Below are 18117 nucleotides of genomic sequence, written 5' to 3'. Positions count from 1 at the left end.
CAGGAATACCTGCTCAGCCATAAAGAGCAACATTCTCCCAGAATCAACAAGATGACTTCTTAAAAATAACATTCCTTCTTGATCTTGTAAGGGGGTCACATAACGTACCACAATGACGGGTAGACTTGGGTTGAGGAAACTGTCAATAATGTCGTTTGGTGTACAGTCCTTTGTCTCAAAAAAAAACTTATACAACTGTGTCTAGACTTCTAGCTGAGAAAGAGTTCTCAAAGTTTTCTGATATGCTCTTCCTCGCTTGTAATTTGTCTCGAATAAAAATTTCCATAATTAATTTTTTATCAGCATTATTTAACCAAGGCTTCCCAGGTGGCACTTATGGTTAAAGAACCCACCTGCCAATGCAGAAGATGCAGGTTCCATCCCTGGGTTGGGAAGATCCCCTGGAGGAGGGCATGGCAACTCACTTCAGTATTCTTGCCTGGGAAATCTCATGAGCAGAGGAGCCTGGCAGGTTACAGTCCACTGGGTCTCAAGAGTTGAAGCCATTTGGCAGGTATGCACACTATTTAACAAGGCAGACTTTTTAAAATAAAAAATATTAGGGCTAGAGACAGTCATCACTTAATGAAAAAAGTCTCAACTCACCAAACTAATACGCATTTAGTAAAGTACCCTCAAACTATAAATTGGAATATCAACAAAACTACAGGGAGAAATAATAAACTCTATTATCACAGTAGATTCAACACTCTCTTGGTTATTGATAACCCACATTTGTCATGGTGTCAGGAACCCTTCTCCAAATCATTACCGAATGAAAGAAATTTTAAGGCTGTGGGGGTGCCAGTATACTCTAACGGGTGCCAAAAGTGTGTAAGTATGACAGTCGTGAGAAACAAGAATTGATAACAGCTGTGTGATCACACCTAGCAAACTCAAATTCTGTGGAAAGCTCCTAAAAGGAACCTAGGTGTTTCTTTGTTGAAGGTAAGTACCAAATATTTCAGATACCACTGTCTTCCTAAAGAAGTGGGAGGAATAGGTGAGAGACTCAACTGTAATGGCCAAGGCAAACAGGAGGAGAATGTGAACATTTCCTGAACATTCACCCCAAAACATTTACTGAACACTTAACTACATGATGAAAGTGAAAGAGGAGAGTGAAAAAGTTGGCTTAAAGCTCAACATTCAGAAAACTAAGATCATGGCATCTGGTCCCATCACATCATGGCAAACTGATCGGGAAACAGTGGAAACAGTGGCTGACTTTTATTTTGGGGGGGGGTGGGGCTCCAAAATCACTGTAGATGGTGATTGCAGCATGAAACTAAGAGACGCTTACTCCTTGGAAGGAAAGTTATGACCAACCTAGACAGCATATTAAAAAGCGGGGACATTACTTTGTCCACAAAGGTCCATCTAGTCAAGGCTATGTTTTTCCAGTAGTCATGTACGGATGTGAGAGTTGGACTATAAAGAAAGTTGAGCGCCAAAGAATTGATGTTTTTGAACTGTGGTGTTGGAGAAGACTCTTGAGAGTCCCTTGGACTGCAAGGAGATCCAACCAGTCCATCCTAAAGCAGATCAATCCTGGGCGTTCATTGGAAAGACTGATGTTGAAGCTGAAACTCCAATACTTGGCCACCTGATGTTAAGAGCTGATTCATTTGAAAAGACCCTGATACTGGGAAAGATTGAGGGCAGGAGGAGAAGGGGACGACAGAGGAAGAGATGGTTGGATGGCATTACCAACTCAATGGACATGGGTTTGGGTAGACTCCGGCCGTTGGTGATGGACAGGGAGGCCTGGTGTGCTGTGGTTCATGGGGTGGCAAAGAGTCGGACATGACTGACTGAACTGAACTGAACTGAGCTAACTACATGCAACTCTGTTAATTACTGTCCATTTCATATCTTAAAAGAGTCTCAAGAATAAATGAGTTCATAAAAGTTATTCCACTCTTTAAATATTACTAGCTTAGTTGCTTCAGTCCTGTCAGATTGTTTTAGACCCTATGAACTGTATGGGATATCATAATGAGATATGAAGGAAATTAGCTACTTCATTCTCATTGGTAATGATCATGACCTACTTAAAATGTAGGTCATCTCTGTCCATGGGCTTGCTTCAGGCAAGAACACTGGAGTCAGTTGCCATGCCCTTTTCCAAGGGATCTATCTGACATAGGGATCAAACCCAGTCTCTTGTTTCCTACATCAGGCAGGTTCTTTACCACTAGTGCCACCTGGGAAGCCATGTGTGTATATGTGCTAAGCTGAGTCAGACTCTTTGCAAGCCTGTGGACTATAGCCAGAAAGGCTCCTCCCTCCAAGGGATTCTCCAGGCAAGAATACTGGAGTGGGTTGCCATTTCCCTCTCTAGGGGATCTTCCAGACCCACTGATCGAACCCAGGTCTCCCACATTACAGGCAGATTGGGAAGGGCCTCAATTCCTGGGAAGTTTTAGTTGCTCAGTCCCACTCAACTCTTTGCAACTCCATGGACTGCAGCCGGACAGGATCTTCTATCCATGGGATTCTCCAGGCAAGAATATGGGAATGAGTTGCCATTCCCTTCTCCAGGGGATCTTCCCAACCCAGGGATGGAACCTGGGTCTCCTGTATTGCAGGTGGATTCTTTAAAGTAGTATTTCCAATTCCAGTTCAGTCGCTCAGTCAAGTCCAACTCTTTGCGACCCCATGGAGCACGCCAGGCCTCCCTGTCCATTACCAATGGCTGGAGTCTACCCAAACCTATGTCCATTGAGTCAGTGATGCCATCCAACCATCTCATCCTCTGTCGTCCCCTTCTCCTCCTGCCCTCAATCTCTCCCAGCATCAGGGTCTTTTCAAATGAGTCAGCTCTTTACATCAGGTGGCCAAGTATTGGAGTTTCAGCTTCAACATCAGTTCTTCCAATGAAAACCCAGGACTGATCTGCTTTAGGATGGACTGGTTGGATCTCCTTGCAGTCCAAGGGACTCTCAAGAGTCTTCTCCAACACCACAGTTCAAAAACATCAATTCTTTGGCACTCAGCTTTCTTTATAGTCCAACTCTCATGTCCATTTATGATTACTGGAAAAACCATAGCCTTGACTAGACGGACCTTTGTTGGCAAAGTAATGTCTCTGCTTTTTAATATGCTGTCTAGGTTGGTCCTAACTTTCCTTCCAAGGAGCAAGTGTCTCTTAATTTCATGGCTGCGATCACCATCTGCAGTGATTTTCGAGCCCCCCAAATAAAGTCAGCCACTGTTTCCACTATTTCCTCATCTATTTGCCATTACGTGATGGGACCAGATGCCATGATCTTAGTTTTCTGAATGTTGAGCTTTAAGCCAACTTTTTCACTCTCCTCTTTCACTTTCATCCAGAGGCTTTTCAGTTCTTCTTCAATTTCTGCCATAAGGGTGGTGTCATCTGCATATGTGAGGTTATTGCTATTTCTCCTGGCAATCTTGATTCCAGCTTGTGCTTCCTCCAGCCCACCATTTCTCATGATGTACTCTGCATATAAGTTAAATAAGCACGGTGACAATATACAGCCTTGACATACTCCTTTTCCTGTTTGGAACCAGTCTGTTGTTCCATGTCCAGTTCTAACTGTTGTTGCTTCCTGACCTGCATATAGGTTTCTCAAGAGGCAGGTCAGGGTGTCTGGTATTCCCATTTCCTTCAGAATTTTCCAGTTTATTGTGTAGTATTTAGAGAAGCCCTAAATATTCCTTAAAACTGTCTTAAAACTGCGGAGATAAGGAGAGGAGAAAATTGGCGCCAGAGACTTTCGGCGCAGGTAGGGAAGACACCTAAGAGCAGTCGGTGGGGGTCCTAGGGCAGCCGCGGAACTGCGGCTTCCTTCAGGCAAGAACGGTGGTCAGCTATGCCGGGGCGGAGAGGGGGCCTGAGGAGCGCTTCTGCGCAGGCGCTTACCTCCTAAATCCTCCCACTGACGAGTTAAGTTCTCTTTTTGCTCTCAGTCATGGTGAGTGTGGACGTGTTTTGTATTGCTGTCTAGATGTGTCCATAGGAGAATAGATAGGGTAATATTTAAGCTCTTTCGTCACTAGTGGGTTGTTTTCTTAGTGTTGGAGAATGATTGGGTTAAGACACAGGCCTTGGAAGGTATTTTGAGGGCTCATAGACAATGTGAAGTGTTACTCAGCGTTTTCTGCTGATCTCGCGGGTGCGGTTGCGGCCGGACTTCCTGCTATCGGTCGAGACTCAGGGTTCGACTACCTTCTTTCTTAATCCCCTCGCCCCCCACAAAAGCCGGTTAGTTCTTACCTTCCATGTGGCAGGGTATATATGGCTCGAAATCTTTGGAATTGTTAATGGTATGGTTTCGTTCTAGTAAGTTTTAATGGGATATGAAGGAAATTAACTGCTTCATTCTTATTGGTAATGATCTTGAACTACTTAAAATGTAGCCTCAGTCACAAAGATGTAGCTGAGAAATGTGCCGAATTAGAGCAACAACAGTCATCACCCGGGGGCTTCTTGCAAATGCAGAAACTTAAGACTAAAGCCGGAAAAGAATTGTTAGCCTGGTAAATAAGTGTTGGCGTGCATGAAAGGTGCTTTGCTGCTGCTGCTAAGTCGCTTCAGTCGTGTCCGACTCTGTGCGACCCCATAGACGGCAGCCCACCAGGCTCCCCGTCCCTGGGATTCTCCTAGGCAAGAACACTGGAGTGGGTTGCCATTTCCTTCTCCAGTGCATGAAAGTGAAAAGTGAAAGTGATGTCGCTCAGTCGTGTCCGACTCTTCGCGACCCCATGGACTGCAGCCTACCAGGCTCCTCCATCCATGGGATTTTCCAGGCAAGAGTACTGGAGTGGGGTGCCATTGCCTTCTCCGAAGGTGCTTTGAAATCGGAGTTTTTAAGATTAATGGAATCTCACTAAAGAACTCAATTGCAAATTATGGGACAGATAGGTTCTGCCACGTGTAAACCGTAAGTTGAAATTTTTGATAGTCTGTTTTACTTAACTGTTCAGCCGAGATGAGGACGGTAGTTTTTTGGGTCGATGATGAGCTGGCATGTATTCTGAATCTAAAGTTGATTATTACTACTTTAGCTCTAGAATTACTCTGAGACCTGAAGAACACCTGAAACTTTATGAAAGCTTTAGTTCTTTTTAGTCAGCTACTTTTAAACTAGAAAGTTTCTATATGGCAAGATGAAATAAGAGTTCATATGTATATTGAAATGTATGTTCTGGGGTCAAACATTTAAAAGATAAAAACTTATGAAATCTTTTGTATGTGAAAGGGTACACCTCAGAAAGATGTTATCATTAAGTCAGATGCACCTGACACCCTGTTACTGGAGAAGCATGCTGATTATATTGCATCCTATGGCTCAAAGAAAGATGACTACGTATGTATACTTTTGTGTTGAAAAGTGTTTATTCTGTAAATGTGTCAAATCATTTGGTTAGAATGGTTTGTGTTTCTTAAAAATGGTTTCCAACTCCTGCATACCAGGGACGGATGTCTGTGGTTGAGAAGCCATGGGAGTTAACCTTGATTCTTAGCAGTACTTATGTAGAGGCTTTGGCAGACAGAGTAGATTATCTTCTACCCAGATATGTATGAATTTTGAGACAGCGAATAGATTTCTATTTTTGTAGTTGAGCTAATACTTTCAAGGTCAGTGATGTGTTGGCATGTATTACCTGAGTTTATGGTGATGTGTAATAACACTTAAGCTCTAGAATTACGCTGAGACCTTGAAAAAGTTTTATCTTGAAGAATGTTCCCTGTTTTCATCTCTGGGAACCTTAGGAAAAACAATTAAACAGCTTAATTAGAAGTAAATATTTTCCACTATAGTATAGAAAGAGCTGAATTATTTACCACGTTGGGAAACATCTCTACTAATGAATTCCCATGAATATCTGCAGCTATGGAGTTGTTAGAGCCATATAACAGTATGGGTATTTAGCTTCTGTGTTGAGTATCTTTAAACTGACATCAGTTCAGACTGACCCATTAATTTCTGTGCTTTAGGAATATTGCATGTCTGAATATTTGAGAATGAGTGGCATCTATTGGGGTCTGACCGTAATGGATCTCATGGGACAACTACATCGTATGAATAGAGAAGAAATTCTGACGTTTATTAAGTCTTGTCAACACGAGTGTGGTGGAATAAGTGCTAGTATTGGACATGATCCTCATCTTTTGTATACTCTTAGTGCTGTTCAGGTAAATACTAATGAAAATTCTGCAGTCTTGGTAGTGTATTCTGTTACCTAAGTAAGAGAATTGAAAATAGGGATCAGTATCTATGTAAAAAGCTATCCATATCTTTTCAAATGAGATCTGTTTCAAAGCAAGGTCAATGATGTGATGGCATGTATTAGCTGAATCCAAAGTTGATGTAAATTTGAAAATGGCACTGAGACCTTGGACAGTAAAATGTTTATTTTACATATATGTAAATGTCTGGAACTCACTAAGTGGAAGATTTTTTTTTTTGAGCAAGAAAAATTCTTTTGGTGTTAAGGCACTGAAATCTGATTTATTTATTGTACAGCATGACCTACCCTATCCCAATAGATTTATACCCTATCCCGATAGAAAACATGTCTTACTGATGATACAAAACATTTTTTAAAGCAGGTAGTATATTCTAAAGATTTGTCACGTGAAACTTTATTCAGAGAACAGTACTTAGCATAATGAATTATATAAACTGCTCAAAGCCTGTGTACAATATGTGTAGAAGCCTCCTTCATTCAGCTTTTTTTGTATTGGTCAGACTTCCTGCATGGCATTTGCTTTCTTACATGGCCTCCCCATTTCCTCCCTTTAGTTTCATCTTCTCATCTAATTTCTGGAAATGCCAGGCTACCTGTGGTTCCCTGCTTTTACTCTGCCATTTCACGACTTTGCTCTTTACTGTGGAGTTGACTTTTTAAAAATTAAAAAAAAAAAAATTTTTTTTTTCGGCCTTGCTCTGGCTTGTGGAATCTTAGTTCCCTGACCAGAGATTGAATTGGGGTCAAGGCAGTGAAAGCACTGAATCTTAACTGCTGAACCACCAGGGATGTCCGCCTGGAGTTAGCTTTGATTTTGATATTTGTAAAGATTCACAAATAAGGGTTTAAAGTCAGTATAAGTTTCATAAATGAGTCTAAGTGTTAACAGTGGTTAAAGACTTGTTGGTAATACCTATAATTTTACTCTGTAATAGAATTGCATATTTGAGAAAAGTTTTCAAGGTGCATAGACAAAAGGACATGCATGCTTGACAACTTAGAAGGTAGTTGAGAAGAACATCATTAGGACAAACTGACCAGTGGCGAGGTATCTACTTACCATGGTTTGTTTCTATTACAGATACTTACTCTCTATGATAGTATTAATGTTATTGACATAAATAAAGTTGTGGAATATGTTCAGAGTCTACAGAAAGAAGATGGTTCTTTTGCTGGAGATATCTGGGGTAATGTCACTTTAATCCTTGGCACCTAGAATACCAATATAAAAATGTTTTGCTTCGGTGTTTATTACAGTAATAAGCTTGGTTGCAGATTTTAAAGTATAATGAGTTGGGGGCTTTGCTAATAGTTTATAAGGAGATTATAAGTTTTTCATTTTTTCAGGTCCCACTAAGCAGCTGGTCTAACTGGAGTTAATGGTCTGCTGGAAGTTCCAGCATGCACTGTGCTAGTTATAGCAGCATACAGGAGTACTGGAACAGAGAGGGCAAGCTAAAAGATAAGGTAGGTGAAACTTTTTTCCCCAGTATTTGGTGGCTTTGTAAAGTTTTTTAAAAACTTAATTAGCAAGGGGAAAATAATTAAAAAAAAAAAAAAAAAAAAGCTTTACAAAATTACTGAATATTTGAGTGGAGGGAGGGAGTAGTGTTTTACTTGATAAAACTAGATAATCTCTGCTTTAGGGCTGAATACAGTGCAGGCCGGAGAGACCAGCTGCTTCATGGGATGTGAAAATCTACTTATATAATAGGGTAAGTTTATTATCATTCTTAGAAATTAACTAGTTACCTTATCTTTCTGGGCGCTCTGTAAGCAATTAGTTCACTGTACTTTTGAGCCATTTTCTAGTACTTATTTTCCTTAGAAGTAAAGTAAGTGAATATACACTTCAGATGTAGTTTTCCTCCTGGACAGTCGAAGTACATGTTAGGCCTGAACTTTTGAAAATATAACTATGGTAGTTGTACAGAGATTTTTAATTAACTTTATCTAGTATGATTAGAAGCCTCTGATAACACATAATGCTTTGGTTTGCTTTATTTTTAGGAGAAATTGATACAAGATTCTCTTTTTGTGCAGTGGCAACTTTGGCACTATTGGTAAGTTTCAAATGTATTGGAAATGATTAACTTTTGATGATTATTCTGGAACTTAATAGGCATGTTTTCTGATTATAGGGGAAGTTGGATGCTATTAATGTGGAAAAGGCAATCGAATTTGTTTTATCATGTATGAACTTTGATGGTGGATTTGGTTGCAGACCAGGTTCTGAATCCCATGCTGGGCAGGTAATTCATTAATCCAAATTAAAATGTAGTATCAGTTTTGAAGGGATAACCAGTATAACTGAAAAATAGCAAGTTAATTTGACTGAATGTAGAAAATAAGAATTGCTTAATTGCTGCGTGAGGAAGGCATTTTTACAGTTGCTGACTTTGAGTCCCCTGTTGGTGAAATCCTTTTGCCCAAATAAACATAAGTAGTTTTGTAATTACCAGAAATATATTTTGATTTTCCATTAGTTTTTATGTGTGGGTGTTAGTCACTCAGTTATGTCCAACTTTTTGCGACCTCATGGACTATAGCCCCCCAGGCTCCTCTGTCCATGGAATTCTCCAGGCAAGAAGACTGGAGTGGGTTGCCATTCTCTTCTCTAATTTTAAGTAAGCAGATAAAAAACATTCTGTATCCCCTATCCTGAACACCTGTTGTAAACTATTATCAAACAGTTTGCTCTTAGCCATGAAAAAACTGATGGTAGTCTTTCATTGCAGAGTTGGATCCTAGTAGTATGCTTCAGATTTGTTCAAATAACTATGTGATGTTTATGTTTGCGATTTTTACTGTCAGCAAATTTTTAGATAGAAAATGGAGCTTTAATAATTAAAGTAGGTTTTTTTAAATCAGTGTTACTGTTGAAAAACTATTACACACATGTACTTTATGTCTGTAATTTTAGATCTATTGTTGCACAGGATTCTTGGCTATTACTAGTCAGTTGCACCAAGTAAATTCTGATTTACTCGGTTGGTGGCTTTGTGAACGACAGCTTCCATCAGGTGGACTCAATGGAAGGCCAGAGAAGGTATTGTTTTTTAAGATTAATCTTTAAATTTTATAAACTTGAGTGAGGACTGCTTTTTTTTGCCTTTTGTTTTGTAATATTGCTCTTACAAATTGATCGTGAGCTTTTTAATTTTACTATAATACTTTGCAAAATTTAGTTGTATCTTCTAAAAATGCTCTTGGCAAAAGTAAAACAAGAGTTGAAATGCCTATTAATCCTGATGTCCATTTAAAAGACAATCGTGACAAGATTGCCTGGTACTTTTTGATTTTCTTTGACAAATAACTCTGGGCTTTAAAATGTGTTTGTATTCATAGTATAAATTCTTAAAATTTATACTTATTTATAAAATTCTTTCTGAAGGAATCCTTCAGAATTTTATTTATAAAAATCCATCTGAAGGCCTTCTATTTTTCACCTACGTGAAACTTTCTTCTTTAAACTATACCGGGGACTCACAATCGTGCATTATACATATCTGGGAATCAAAGGCCACTATTAATACTTGGATCTTGTACAGAAATCTCCATGCTCACTTACAGATGGGAAAGGATAATGGATTTGCCAAAAGAAAGATTTCTTTTTAAAAACTGGGTTATAACATTTTCATTTAAAATCTTTATTTTTAAAGAAAAACTCAATTCTGTTTAGCTCTCAACATACTCTAAATTGGGTCTGTAAAGACCAGATAGTAAATATTTTTACCTTTGCCCGATGGGCTTGTTGCACCTACACTGCTGCCCTGAAGAACATTGTTGCCACAGACAATAAAAAATGAATGGGTATGGTTGTATTCCATTAATGGACAAGTATGAATTTCATACTGGTTTTCCTTTCAAAATACTGTTTTTAAAAATCATTTACAAATACTAAAAGCTGTTCTTCGGTTTGGGCCCTTGAGCTAAAATATGATAAAGCCTATTGATGCTTTTATTCTGGATCATTGTATTTTTGTGTAATTTTGCTTTCTTGTTACTTCTGAATAAGTTTAAAAACCACAATTGGTACCTAGTTAAGATCCATTGAAAAATCTGGGCAACTTTTCAATAATTAGGAAATGGGTGAGGGTGGGGATAGCACTTACAATCTAGGACAGCTTTTAATGTTCTTGTGGATCACCCTGGGATCTAGTTGAAATTCAGTGTAAGGTGTGGGGTCTTCTGCATTTAAGTTATGATTTGACGAGCAAGGGTGATTTTATTTTTTTAACCCAAGTTGTATACCTTCTTGGACAGCACTTATGGAAAAATGCTGCCCATGGCAGTGAAACGTATATTGCCATAGTTCTTAGAAGCCTTACTACCAGTTTCTTGGAAAAGGAACTGATGTAGGCATTCATTTCATATAGAAATTAAGGTGGATAGATGGTTATCAGTGACTACTGAAACTGAAACATTTAGCATGGTTTTCTGTGGAATCAAGAATCTGCCTGCAATGTAGGCAGCACAGGAGATGTGGTTTCAATTCCTGGCTCAGGAAGATCCCCTAGAGAAGGAAATGGCAATCCACTCTAGTATTCTTTGCCTGAAAATTTCCATGGACAGAGGAGCCTGGTGGGCTACAGTTCATGGGGTTGCAAAGAGTCAGACATGACTGAGCATTTCTGCATACTCATATTCTAGTTCTGTGGAATGAAGCATTTGATCTCTTTCCAATGATTATCTTTTAATTCTAAGCAATTTTTGGATTTCAGTGTTTCAAACACTGCATTGTCAATATATCCCTTGATTCCCCTCTCACCCCAGGTATTTAGAAAATACATTTGTGGCAACTTGTGGCTTTTTCCTCCTAGTTACCAGATGTATGCTATTCATGGTGGGTGTTGGCTTCCCTAAAGATAATTGGAAGGCTTCATTGGATTGATAGAGAAAAACTCCGCAGTTTCATCCTAGCATGTCAAGATGAAGAAACAGGAGGATTTGCAGATAGGCCAGGAGATATGGCAAGTATATTTATGACTGTTAACAGTTAAAATTTTCAGTGTAGTTCTGTTTTACTCTTAAGATTTTAAGGGTTCTAAATTTTTAAAACTAGGAATTGGTGGGGAACAAATAGTATTTTTCAAGTGTTGCTTTGAAAGGATGCTTTTAAAATGTCATTTAAAAGTGTACTAAGGTTCTTTTCTGGTGGCTCAGATGGTAAAGAATCTGCCTGCAACGCCTGCAACTGTTCAATCACAGTATTCTTGCTTGGAGAATTCCATGGACAGGAGCCTGGCAGGCTATGGTCCATGGGGGTCTCAGAGATTTGAACATGACTGAGTGACTAACACACACAAAAGAGTGTATAAAAGATCTGAAACACATATACAGTACTTATTCCTAAGACATGACGGTGTGTGCCAAGTCCTCTGTTTAAAAAGTGCAGTTTGAAACCATTATTTCAGAAAATTTTAAGATAATATTTAAATACAGAGTGCAATGGGCTCCAGTATAATCCCTGTTCAAAAGCAGGGTTTTAGAAGTTTTAATTTTGTAATATTCTATAAATTCTTGTTTTTTAATAGGTAGATCCTTTTCATACTCTGTTTGGAATTGCTGGATTGTCACTTTTGGGAGAAGAACAGATTAAACCTGTTAGCCCTGTTTTTTGCATGCCTGAAGAAGTACTTCGGAGAGTGAATGTTCAGCCTGAACTAGTGAGCTAGATTAGATCCCTTGATGGAGAAGTTGGTTAATATAGTTTTTATTGTGTTTTAACATTTCAGTAGTTGAAGTGCTTAACAAACTTAATAACTACCGTGTTAATATTTGTACATGAATTGTGTTAATTTTAATAAATTATATAATTATACATATTGTAAATTAAGATCTTTATTGTATCTTTCCTTCTGGAATGCTGTTGTTACTCTGATTTTTTTTGTTTATCCTTCAGTGTATTTGTTTTCTTGTATGTCTTCATAACAGCAAACTTGAACTCTTTAGCTGATGAAGTCTTGTGTTTTGATTTTCCTGGGTACTCCCTTGATATGTTATATATAACTATAGTTAATGTAGATTGGTCTTTGTCAGTGAGAACGTTACTGATAAAGAGTTCATGAACCACATAGGAATTAAAAGATGAAATAAAAATAAATGGCTGAAATTTGGGAATATTTCATGCTTGTGGTTAATGAGTCGGGTACAGAGTGGGTTAGGTAAATGAAGAGAATTCACTAGGAAGAGGATTGCAATCTGGACTACACTTTACTCACTTTTTAATATTTTACGTCAGAATGTCAAGGGATTGTTGGCATTTTTTTTTCCTGCCCAGTAAGGAAATACAAGCTGATACTTGCCACAGTGTTCTTGTATAACATGTGTTTTCACAAAGATTAGAGCACACTAATGTTTGTCTTCTTAGTGAAAAAGTATTTTAGTGAGCATTTTTCTTGATGGAAGTTGAGATTTGCTGAAGCAAGTTTGCAATAATAACCCTAAGAGTAAAGAATTTTAAATGTGAATAGTGATGATTTCTCTTAACACATTGAGCAATATCTGCTTTTATATGTTATTGAAATGTCTGGCATTGTTTTTTGACAGTTCACTAAGTTTGGATTGAATTACCAGTGTTTCTGAAAGTTTGGAAACCATTGGATGGAACACAATTTTATTTAAGTGGTATCACTGGAAGTTTTGAGTACTGCAGTCACTGCACGTGGGTGACTGCAGTGGTTTCATATTCTGTATCTGATTTCACAATTGAATGTGAATTCAGTAATGGGACATATAATGGTATCTAGAGTATTTTCTCAATCCCGGTTTCTCTACCATGTTGAATTACTGTGTTTGTATTCAAGAGAATCATGGCATCTGGTTCCATCACATCATGGCAAATAGAGAAACAGTGAGAGACTATTTTTGGGGGCTCCAAAAATCACTGCAGATGGTGACTGCAGCCATGAAATTAAAAGATGCTTACTCCTTGGAAGGAAAGTTATGATCAACCTAGACAGCATATTAAAAAGCAGAGACATTACTTTGCCAACAAAGGTCCGTCTAGCCAAAGCTATGGTTTTTCCAGTAGTCATGTATGGATGTGAGAATTGGATTATAAAGAAAGTTGAGCGCCAAAGAATTGATGTTTTTGAACTGTGATGTTGGAGCAGACTCTTAGAGTCCCTTGGACTGCAAGGAGATCCAACCAGTCCATCCTAAAGGAAATCAGTCCTGAATATTCAATGGAAGGACTGATGCTGAAGCTGAAGCTCCAATATTTTGGCCACTTGATGAGAAGAGCTGACTTATTTGAAAGACCCTGGTGCTGGGAAAGATTGAAGGCAGGAGAAGGGGATGACACAGGATGAGAAGGTTAGATGGCATCACCGACTGAATGGACATGAGTTTGAGTAAACCTAGGAGTTGGTGATGGACAGGGAGGCCTGGCATGCGGCAGTCCATGGGGTCGCCAAAAATCGCACACGACTGAGAGTGAACTGAACTTGGAAATATTAGCACATAATGTCCTGTGATAATGGGGAATAAGGTGTAGTGGGAATAATGAGACTCCCAAGTTGTATTTGGAGGAAGAACTTGCAACATACTCTAGTATTGAAACTTCCATGGAGGGAGGACCCTGGCGGGCTACAGTCCATGGGGTCACAAATAGCATGGGGTCAAGACTGAGCACGGACACACAAGTTGGATTGATGATCCTGAATTCCCTTTAGTTGAGGGAGTCTACCTCGCATTATGAAAGTTAGTTGCTCAGTCGTGACCGACTCTTGGCTCCTCTGTCCTTGGGGTTTTCCAGGCAAGAATACTGGAATGGGTTGCCATTCCCTTCTTCAGGGGATCTGGACCCAGGGATTGAACCCAGGTCTCCTGCATTGCAGGAGATTCTTTAGCATTTGAGCCAGAGAAGAGATTAAGCTTGACCTCGCATTAAGCTTGACCAAATTCTGCAGCAATTGACGGGACCGGGACACCTGAGAGTACATTCTCCATTTCTGTCTTTAAATCATTTTAACAAAGGAAGCATTTAATCACCTGTGTGCTCGGTCGCTCACTCCTGCCCAACTTTTTGCGACTCCATGGACTGTGGTCTATCGGGGATAAATGTGGGTGGGCGTGGTAAACGGGCTCTGCGCCTGCGCACTGCGACTCTGCGCGCCGCGCTTTCGTATTTTCCCCGTGAGGCTTTGTCCCACAGCAGAGTTGCTCTGAAAGATGCTGCGGCCTGACATATCACCGACGTTTTCTTCTGTCCCTGCGGCTTCCCCCTGCTCACCAGAGGCTCGGTCCCAGGGTCCCCGCTACAATTTCGGACTCCAGGAGACTCCTCTGAGCCGCCCTTCAGCCCAAGCCGCCTCTGCGTCTTCCCCACCAGGCACGTCTGGAGCGGCGGGTGACCGGAGCGGCAGCAGCAGTCTACCTGGGCACCCGCCCAGCGCCCTGCCGCCTCAAGGCAAGGAGTTGTGTGAACTTCTGGAGGTTCAGGGAACCGTGGTCTCTGGTTACCACAGAAATTTCAGTTGGTGTCTGTTTGGAATTTGGGAATGGAGTGCTCTGCGAATTGAGTGGGTCTGAATTGATTTAAGGGCTGGACTCTCCCTCACGTTCGTTTTCTTACAAGGCCTTGATGGTGGATGGCTCAGTTCTGAGGCAGGCTATATTCATATCCGGGGTACTGTGCCTCCGCCCGCGCCCCATGACAGAGGAATGAATTTGTGCACGAATTTAGTGATTGGAGTGGTAAACCTCTTGGCTCCTGAACTTAAGCCTCCAAGTCCTTCTAGGGTATCTTGAAAACAGATAAGCTTTGAGAACAGACCAGATTTAACATTTTCTCTAATGGAGGTGAATAATACATTTAGTGTGAAAAATGACCTTTAAGGAGTATTTAACTCGTTTACTTTATAGTCAGTGACTCTCCATGACAAAACCGTCACCTTTTGCCCACACAGCATTGCCACTCACTGGTAAGGTAACAAATGCCAAATCCAGTGTCACTTTTCAGTTCATCTTATGTAAACTTCCCACTGTGTTTAATGTTCTTCACCAGTCTTGTCTTGAACTCACTTAATTTGATTTCCTTGATTCCACTTTTCCGTTTTTCACCTACCTTCCATAGAACTAGGCTTACTTTTGTTAGTTTACAAATTATTGGCTTGTCCTTAGAGGTTTTTTACCTGGCTCCTTCTATCTGATTGTGATTATCACCACAGCCCAGATCTCATCTTTGCCCCTAGATTCTTGTTTCAGACTGTCTTCTGAAGTTTCTAGTAAGAAATCAGTGGACATCCTCAGACTCACTGTATGATTAATTGAATTCATCTCTCTGCAGCTCCTCAACCTGTTTCTCTTATCTCAATCATTGGGTTTTTAAAATCTTTAGGAGACTTCAATGATTCAAATATTCCCTCACTCATAACATCCAAAGTTAACAAGTTCTAGATTTATCTTTTAAATAATTCTGTCCTTTTCTCTGTGCCATTACAGGCCCTTTTACTTTTGTGTCTGAATTATTGCCTCAAACTAATGCTTCTTTCTTCTAAGCTTACTTACAGTGTCACTATAGAGTTATATGGAAAATGAAAATCTTATGTCCCGTGGCATTTCAACCAGTGACTCTATTTGCAGGTTAAAAAATGTACTCTTTAGTAGCATATCCAAGTCCACTTGGGATATGTTTTTAGTTTTTGCAGTCTTATATCTCATCATTTCTTGATAATTACCCTACTTTCTAACTTAACTGACCTACTTGCACTTCCTTCAAGGCAACATACATGTTTATCAGTATAATCCCCTTCTTCATGAAATGTTCTGTCACCTATTTATTTTCAACAATAATAACATCCAGTAATTAATGACTGCTCCTCTGTTCTAGCTTCTTACTTAGCATGTTGTATCTCTGATCCTTACAGTAAATCTGTAAGATAGATTTTTCTTTTGTCCCAATTTAAGAGGGAGCCAAGACCCAAATTGATGATATAGTTACCTTAGGTGCTCAGTGCGTGCTCAGTTGCGTCTGACTCTTTCCGACCCCATGGACTGTAGTCTGCCAGGCTTCTTTGTCCATGGATTTCTCAGGCAGGAATACTGGAGTGTATTGCCATTTCCTGCTCCAGGATATCTTCCTGACCCAGGGTTTGAACCTTTGTCTCCCATATCTGCATTTTAGATTCTTTACCACCTAGCCACCAGGGAGCTGAGTTATCTTAGGAGCTGAGGATAATAATATTCTGTGCTCTCAAAGAACTTATGGTTCAGTAGGTAAGATAGACTTAAAAATCTATAAAACTTTTAAAAGATAATTATTTTTGAGTTATTTACAGATATTGTGCTTAGTAGCTTCAGTCATATCCAACCCTCTGCGATCCTATGAACCATACCCTGACAGGCTCCTCTGTCCACAGGATTCTCCAGGCAAGAATACTGGAGTGGGTTGTCATTTCCTTCTCCATACAGATATTGAGGTATTTAATAAGTAGGGGAACAAAGTAACTAAAGAAATTTTGCAGAGGAAATTCAACTTGAGGTAGTGTTGAAGAAGAAGATTATGTCAACTGAAGGGAAAGAGGGGAAAAAAAAACTGGAGAAGAAACTTTTATTTCTCTCATAAGAAAGAAAAATATGTGCAAAGGCACAGAAGTATGATATAGCATGTTGTGTTTGTAGACTACAAATAATTTCATTTGGTAGAGCAGTAGGGTGATCTATTTTGTTCCTTCCCGATATAAACTTGGAGTACTTGCAGGTATTTAATCTGGGAGGCAGATAGGTTTTTTTGCCATGCCAAAAACATATCTGGCTTTTGTGATTGGAATAGATGATAGTACTTTTCCCTGATAAATGGAATTTTGTAGGAGAAGCAACTTTTAGAGGGAAAAATGGTGAGTTCTTCTGTGGACATGTTGAGTGTGAAGAACCTTTGGGGTATCCATACATTCATATTGAGGCAATTGAATATATGAATCTAGGGCTAAGAAAGAAGCCTGGGAGAGATATAAATTTGAGGCCAGAGGGGAGAAGGTAAAGCAAATATAGGAAAATAGAGGTGAAGGAAATTGGAGAAAAACTAGGAGAAGTAAGTTTAAGAAGGGGATTAGAGTCTGAAAGTAACCTGAGAACAAGAAGCAGCCCTGTTTGTCTCCAGTCTCTAGTAACTATCTCCTTCCGTAGCTCCTTTAAGCCTAGGGTTAGTAACAGAGCATACTTTGTCTTGATTCTACACATTTCTTTATGATGATATTCTGTCTACCCCTTTGTAAATATTCCCTTTATCAAACACTCTTCAAATTATCCTAGTTTGAATGTGTTATCTCTCTGGAAACTATACAAAAATGTTAGATTTTATCCTATGGTGGATATGAGAGACACTGAGAAATTGTTAGAAAGGGAGACATGGTGAAATTTCTTTTTCAGAAAGATCACTAGTGATGGATGTGAAGAATTGATTAGAGAGGCATCACGTTGAAGGCAAAGAGAATAATTCAAAGACTTTTGAAAAAGGCTGAAGAAGATATGTGCTTAAAATGGGCCAGATAGGAGTGAAGATGGAGAGAAATTTTAGTGAGATATCTATCTATATAATTAGATTTGGTTACTGATTGGGTGTTTGGATTCATGAAAGAGGAGTTAAGAGTGACTTCTAAGTTGATGACTTGTATGAGGTGCAAGATGCAAGATGCAAGGTGCAAGATGATGTAGTTGACCAACTGGTAGTAAAGAAAGGATAAATTCTGAGAAAAAGTTAATGAGGTAATTCACTTTTAGATATTTAGTAGTTCTGGGAAAATACCTAATGGTTTGTATCCAAAAAGTAGTTTTGGATATTTATATCCAAAAATATAAGGATCTAGAGCCACCCTATCTGTTAGAACTCTCTGTGGATAGATATATTCTATATCTGTGCTAATATAGTAGCCACTAGACAAGTGT

At 39.4% G+C, this 18117-nt stretch overlaps 2 protein-coding genes and 3 non-coding genes across 8 annotated transcripts in view; all 5 read left to right on the top strand.

The window, feature by feature from the left end:
• Positions 1 to 3919: 3919 nt before the first annotated feature.
• On the top strand, positions 3920 to 12350 carry RABGGTB (Rab geranylgeranyltransferase subunit beta). Of its 4 annotated transcripts, none has more exons than XM_070786299.1 (9): positions 3920 to 3944; positions 5232 to 5339; positions 5972 to 6169; positions 7307 to 7412; positions 8236 to 8288; positions 8367 to 8477; positions 9149 to 9274; positions 11049 to 11198; positions 11767 to 12350. In XM_070786299.1, exons 1-9 carry the CDS (start codon positions 3942 to 3944, stop codon positions 11875 to 11877), a joined length of 966 nt encoding a protein of 321 aa, XP_070642400.1. In that variant the 5' UTR covers positions 3920 to 3941; the 3' UTR covers positions 11878 to 12350. The 4 variants fall into 4 exon arrangements, with proteins under 4 accessions (XP_070642400.1, XP_070642399.1, XP_070642401.1 ...); XM_070786298.1 differs by having other exon boundaries at positions 11049 to 11202; XM_070786296.1 differs by having other exon boundaries at positions 3921 to 3944; positions 11763 to 12350.
• Positions 4982 to 5060, top strand: LOC139182381 (small nucleolar RNA SNORD45). The gene has a single exon (XR_011566046.1). It is a non-coding gene; the product is annotated as a small nucleolar RNA SNORD45 (small nucleolar RNA).
• On the top strand, positions 5611 to 5693 carry LOC139182382 (small nucleolar RNA SNORD45). Its single transcript, XR_011566047.1, has one exon. It is a non-coding gene; the product is annotated as a small nucleolar RNA SNORD45 (small nucleolar RNA).
• On the top strand, positions 6301 to 6372 carry LOC139182383 (small nucleolar RNA SNORD45). Its single transcript, XR_011566048.1, has one exon. It is a non-coding gene; the product is annotated as a small nucleolar RNA SNORD45 (small nucleolar RNA).
• Positions 12351 to 12490: 140 nt separating the features above from the next.
• The window catches only part of MSH4 (mutS homolog 4), a 102757-nt gene continuing 97130 nt past the window's right edge, over positions 12491 to 18117 (top strand). Inside the window, exon 1 of the mRNA XM_019957250.2 lies at positions 12491 to 14641. Coding sequence (XP_019812809.2) covers positions 14404 to 14641 — 238 coding nt within the window. The 5' untranslated portion in view covers positions 12491 to 14403. The remainder of the gene's footprint in view (positions 14642 to 18117) is intronic.

Source organism: Bos indicus, chromosome 3, assembly GCF_029378745.1.
Source record: "Bos indicus isolate NIAB-ARS_2022 breed Sahiwal x Tharparkar chromosome 3, NIAB-ARS_B.indTharparkar_mat_pri_1.0, whole genome shotgun sequence".
Lineage (NCBI taxonomy): Eukaryota > Metazoa > Chordata > Mammalia > Artiodactyla > Bovidae > Bos > Bos indicus.
This window is presented reverse-complemented; position numbering and strand designations above follow the sequence as displayed.